The sequence below is a fragment of the Microtus pennsylvanicus genome, chromosome 3, assembly GCF_037038515.1.
Source record: "Microtus pennsylvanicus isolate mMicPen1 chromosome 3, mMicPen1.hap1, whole genome shotgun sequence".
Classification (NCBI taxonomy): Eukaryota; Metazoa; Chordata; class Mammalia; order Rodentia; family Cricetidae; genus Microtus; species Microtus pennsylvanicus.
The window spans coordinates 141,952,113-141,958,112 of NC_134581.1; the positions used below are offsets into that span (position 1 = coordinate 141,952,113).

Genomic DNA, 6,000 nt, shown 5'->3' on the forward strand with positions numbered 1-6,000 from the left:
TCTGACAGCTGCACGAGGATAACTTTAGCCTGGGTCTGGTTTCTCTCACCCATTTTCCCGAGCATCAGTCAATGATACAGAAGTGGAGCAAAGATCCCACTCACTCCACTCAAGCCCGGCTACAAGGCAGGTTTCTTAGAAGAGCAGTTCTCAGCCTTCCCTATGCTACACCCCTTTAATACAGTTCCTCATGTTGTAGTGACAATAAAATTATTTTTGTTGCTACTTCATAAGTGTAATTTTGATACTGTTATGAGCTATAATGTAAATATTTTTTTAATTTATTTATTTATTATGTATACAATGTTCTGCCTGCATGTATGTCTGCAGGGCAGAAGAGGAACCAGATCTCATTACAGATGGTTATGAGCCACCATGTGGTTGCTGGGAATTGAACTCAGGACCTTTGGAAGAGCAGCCTGTGCTCTTAACCACTGAGCCATCTCTCCAGCCCTAATGTAAATATTTGATATGCAAAATATCTGATGTGAACCCCTACAAAGGGGACTCGACCCACAGGTTGAGAACGGTTGTCTTAGAGGAGGGGATGACACATCTATTGTCCAGGAATGTCCTAGAGAGAGCGAGAACAGCTTCATAACTGGGCCTTCTGTCCTCAGCAGACATGGTCTGGCACAAATGGTAGACAAGAACATGTGGGATGAGATAGAGTCTAGGGGAGAATGGGGAACCCCTGGTCCTGTCCCAGCCCTGGGGTTCTCTGGGAGCTTCAGTTTCCTCATTGTTTTAAAACACGCTTTATCTTTATTTCTTTGTATGTAACATGCACACACATATGTACAGTGCTCACGCAGAGGTCGGAGAACAACTTGAAGGAGTTAATTCTCTCTTTCCATCTTATGGGCCCTGAGAACTGAACTGGGGCTGTCATGCTTGGCAAACAGTGCCTTTGCCCCCTGAACCAGCTGTCTGGCCCCAGTGTCCTCATTCTTAACTCGAGAAGTCAAGGCTTAAGGCCTTCTCTAACATACAGGTCTGCAGTTCTGTCCCTGCGGCTCCTGGCTCTCTCCGTCAGCCTGGGCAGAATTGTCCCACCTGCTCTGCAGAATGCATTACGACGGCACTGCGGTGGCTTTAATGGTCAAGTACAGAAGGGGCTGAGTTAGGGTCTGCAACTCAGACAACTGCTCCAAAGCACAGTCCAGCCACAAAGGAGACATGGAAGGCACAGGACACTTGTCCCTCAGAGGTGTGGAGCACCGAGGCCAACTGTTGAGCTATGGGAGAGAGGATACAGCTGTGCTTCTGTAAGGGCCACCATGCCTGGTGGCACACAGACTCTACCTGGATAGTGCCACCCAGCGACAGCATCCATCAAGGTCACAAGAAACAAAGATCAAGCCAGGCACTGTGCAACAAATAGAATTAATTCTGGCTAGACTCTCACTGCCTGGCATCTGCCCACTATCCTATCTCTCTATGGAGCTAAATTATTAGCATAATATTATTGTGAGAGTACAGAATGAAGCTAGAGGGCAGAGATGATGCCAACAGCTAGCATTACCGAGAGTGACAGCAGCCTATGAGAGTGGTGGAATGGTTCTGGAACAAGCAGGGGTAGCCAGAGGAGTCTGTGTCCCTCCCCTCTTCTGGAACCATGTAGCATTTTAAAGACTTCCTCTTTGTGGTTTTCATGTAGCCCTGCGTGCATAAAGAGACACATCCCTTCCTTCAGGCATGCCGGCTCCACCGGCCTGACTATACCATGACTTTCCATGTATCATGGTTGGTTAGTCCATCAGAGGCCTTTTCCTGCTTGAACCAATGCGTTGGGACCTCTCTGGTAACTTGATAATGAATTTTATCCCTTCAACACTGATTTTACACGCTGGTATCTAAAGGGTAAATCTAATTATACCTTCTAGAAGCATGCCCATAAGCTGGTCCCGGTATGTGCTTGCTGATTCCGTTTTCATGAGAGGGAGAGAGCATGAGAAATGGAAGTGGCCAACCAGTCCATGGTAACTGAATTCATCCTGCTGGGGTTGTCAGATAACCCAACACTGGAGAAAACCTTCTTCCTGCTCATCCTGTCAATGTACCTGGTGATCCTGCTGGGCAACGGGGTCCTCATCCTGGTGACCATCCTTGACGCCCACCTGCACACGCCCATGTACTTCTTCCTGGGGAACCTCTCCTTCCTGGATATCTGCTACACCACCTCCTCAGTCCCCCTGGTTCTGGATGGCTTCCTCACTCCCAGGAAAACCATCTCTTTCTCAGGCTGTGCAGTACAGATGTTTCTCTCCTTTGCCATGGGAGCCACGGAGTGTGTGCTCCTGGGCATGATGGCGTTTGATCGCTATGTGGCCATCTGCAACCCCCTTAGGTACCCAGTGATCATGAGCAAGGCTGCCTATGTGCCCATGGCTGCCAGCTCCTGGGTGGCTGGTGGTGCCAACTCCTTGGTGCAGATCTCCCTTGCGGTACAGTTGCCTTTCTGTGGGGACAATGTCATTAATCACTTCATCTGTGAGATCCTGGCTGTCCTGAAGTTGGCCTGTGCTGACATTTCAATCAATGTCATCAGCATGGGGGTGGCCAACGTGATCTTCCTGGGGGTCCCAGTTCTGTTCATCTTTGTCTCCTACATCTTCATACTCACCACCATCCTGAGGATCCCCTCCGCTGAGGGGAGGAGGAAGGCCTTCTCCACCTGCTCTGCCCACCTCACTGTGGTCATCGTCTTCTATGGGACCATCCTCTTCATGTACAGGAAGCCCAAGTCCAAGGACCCCCTGGGGGCAGACAAGCAGGATGTTTCTGACAAACTCATCTCCTTATTTTATGGGGTGTTGACCCCCATGCTGAACCCCATCATCTACAGCCTGAGGAACAAGGATGTGAAGGTTGCTGTGAGGAACCTGGTGACTCAGAAGCACTTAAAGCAGTGATGGGGAAGGGGTTGCCATGGTTCCTGTGTGTCTGAAATGCCTCGTTCAGGGATTGTGAGGGAAGTGGGTTAATTTCTGGTTCTGTGTACATCAGGCTTCTGCTAGGAACGACCACTTATTAAGCATAGACTTGCTAGGTCCTACAGATCAGTTTGGGCTGAGTTCTTCTTGAGTGCCAGAGGCTGGATCATCAGCTCCTTAGACTAAAGACAGTGGCTGTATTTTAGTCCAATTACTGGCCTTGAATCAAGAAAAAGAGACTGTGAAAATCAAATATTCTTTCTATGCCAAAAAACCCCAATAAAACTTGGTGAATAATGTGCTTCTTTCTTTATCAGTAAAGACTAGTTGGGATATGTGTGTCACGTTTGTTCTTGTTGTTGTACAGTTCCCAACTGTACAATTGGGAACACACTGTGAGAAAAACTCAATTCTTATTATATTTTGATTTAAACAGAGTCTTGCTATGCAGCCTAAATTTGTCTTGAATATTCCACACACCCCCCAGTGCAGAACATTTACATCTCTTCCAAGGGTTCTCTCACGCCCCCTTGTAGCCACTCCACATCCCCAACCCCAAGAACTCCTAAGTAATTTCTAGAAAGTTTTGTTTTCTAGAAATTTCAGACACTAGATTGTGCATTTATTTTTATGTCTGAGGTTTTTTTCTTTTTCTCTTTTATGTTTTAGATGTTTATCAGTGGTAACATGTATCAAGAAAAAGGGGTCATGAATTCAAGGGGGAGCACAGAAGAAGCTGGAAGGTGAAGAGGGAGGAATAGATATGATACAAATGCAGAGTGCAGTGTACTCATGCATAAAATTCTCAAAAAAATAAAAGTGTGATCTATATCTAAAGCCGAATTTAAATGGAATATTGAAGCTTTAAATATATGCCAAAATTTATAACTTTTCACCTTGACAAACTAGAAAAAGAACAAAATAAATCTAATGTGTGTGGGGAAGGGAATTATAATACAAACTACAACAAACATAATAAATGGAAAAGAGACAATAGAAGACATTAGCAACCATCCCTTGCAACCTCGGAGGATCTCTGATGCACAGACTGCGGCTGCATAGAGTGGACCACGAGGTGAGTGACCAGTTCTCCAGCTGGGCAGCCCAGTCTCTAGGCCCTTGGTACCAGGGCAAAACCCTGGGCCTCTCTCCCCCACCTGCCTCAATTTCACTGCTGGCTAGCAGGCAAGCCATCTGCAGGCAGGCTGCTTCAACACCCCACCCACATTGATTGGACCTTGTAAATTACAAGTCTCACTCCACCTCCATACCTACCCATTCCTGGAGACACTGCCAGCACCAATTGGAAGACATGGGTAGGCACCAATGCAAGAATTCATTTAATAATCTAAAAAGCAACATGGTAACACCAGAACCCATACATACAACATACAACAAGATCTAATCATCCTAGGCCAAAAGAAGCACAAGAAAATGACCTTAAATATAACTTTATGAAGATGTTAGAGACACTTAAGAAAGAGATGAAAAATTCCCCTAAAGAAATGGAGGAAAAGACCAATAAAAAACTGAAAGAAATCAATAAATCTCTTAAAGAAATCCAAGAAAACCAAGAAAAAAAACCAATCAAACAGGTGACACAAACAGTTCAAAGAGTTCAAGATTTGAAAACTGAAATAAAGGCAATAAGAAAACTCAAACCAAGGGAATTCTGGAAATGGAAAATCTGGGTAATTGAACAGGAACTACAGCTGCAAACATAACCAACAGAATACAAGATATGGAATCTCAGGCATTAAAGATTCGATAGAAAAAAATAGATTCATTGGTCAAAGAAAATGTTAAATCCAACAAATTCTTAACACAGAAAATCTGGAACACCATGAAAAGACCAAACCTAAGAATAATAGGGATAGAAGAAGAAGAAGTCAATTAAAAGGCACAGAAAATATATTCAACAAAATCATAGAAGAAAACTTTCCCAACCTAAAGAAGGATATCCCTATGAAGGTACAAGAAGCTTACAAAACAGCAAATAGACTGGACCAAAAAAAAAGTTCCCTTGCCACATAATAATCAAAACATCAGACATACAGAAATTAAAAAAGAATATTAAGAGCTGCAAGGGAAAAAGGTCAAGTAACTTATAATGGTAGACCTATCTGAATTACACTCGACTTCTCAATGGAAACTATGAAAGCCAGAAGGTCCTAGAGAGATGTGCTACAGACACTAAGAGACTACAGATGCAAACCCAGACTACTATACCAGCAAAGTTTTCAATCACCATCGATGGAGAAAACAAGATATTTAAACAAAACTAAATTTAAACAATATGTATCTACAAACCCAGCATTACAGAAAGTACTAGAAGGAAAACTCCAACCCAAAGACGCTAGTTCCGTACACAAAAACACAGGCAACAGATAACCTCACACCAGCAAATCTCAAATAAGGGAAACACACAAACACTAACACCAAAAACTAATAGGAATTAACAATCATTTGTCATTAATATCTCTTAATATCAATGGACTCAATTCACTTATAAAAAGACACAGGCTAAGAGAATGGATAACAAAGCAAGATACATTCTTCTGCTGCATACAAGAATACCTCAACCTCAAAGACAGACATTACCTCAGAGTAAAGAGTTGGGAAAAGATTTTCCAATAAATGGACCTAAGAAATAAATGGGTGTAGTTATCCTAATAGTTAACAAAATAGACTTCAAACTAAAATCAATCAGAAGAGATGGAGAAGAACACTTTATTCTCATAACAGGAAAAATCCATCAAGATGAAGTCTCAATCCTGAACATCTATGCCCCAAATACAAGAGCACCCACATATGTAAAAGAAACACTACTAAACCTCAAATCACACATCAAGCCCTACACACTAATAGTGGGAGACTTCAACACCCCACTCTCCCCAATAGACAGGTCAACTAGACAGAAACTTAACAGAGAAATAAGAAAACAGATGTCATGACTCAAATGGACTTAACAGACATCTATAGAGCATTTTGCCCAAACACAAAAGAATATACCTTCTTCTCAGCACCTCATGGAACCTTCTCTAAAATTGACCACATTCTCAGT

At 43.2% G+C, this 6,000-nt stretch overlaps 1 protein-coding gene across 1 annotated transcript; it reads left to right on the plus strand.

Annotated features, from left to right (window-relative positions):
* Positions 1-1,958: 1,958 nt before the first annotated feature.
* Positions 1,959-2,915, plus strand: LOC142847365 (olfactory receptor 13C7-like). The gene has a single exon (XM_075968070.1). The coding sequence runs from the start codon at positions 1,959-1,961 to the stop codon at positions 2,913-2,915; it is 957 nt and encodes a 318-aa protein (XP_075824185.1).
* Positions 2,916-6,000: the final 3,085 nt, after the last annotated feature.

Excerpts from the sequence above, each read along its gene's own strand:
- LOC142847365 (XM_075968070.1), top strand. The coding sequence starts at position 1,959 with ATGGAAGTGGCCAACCAGTCCATGGTAACTGAATTCATCCTGCTGGGG.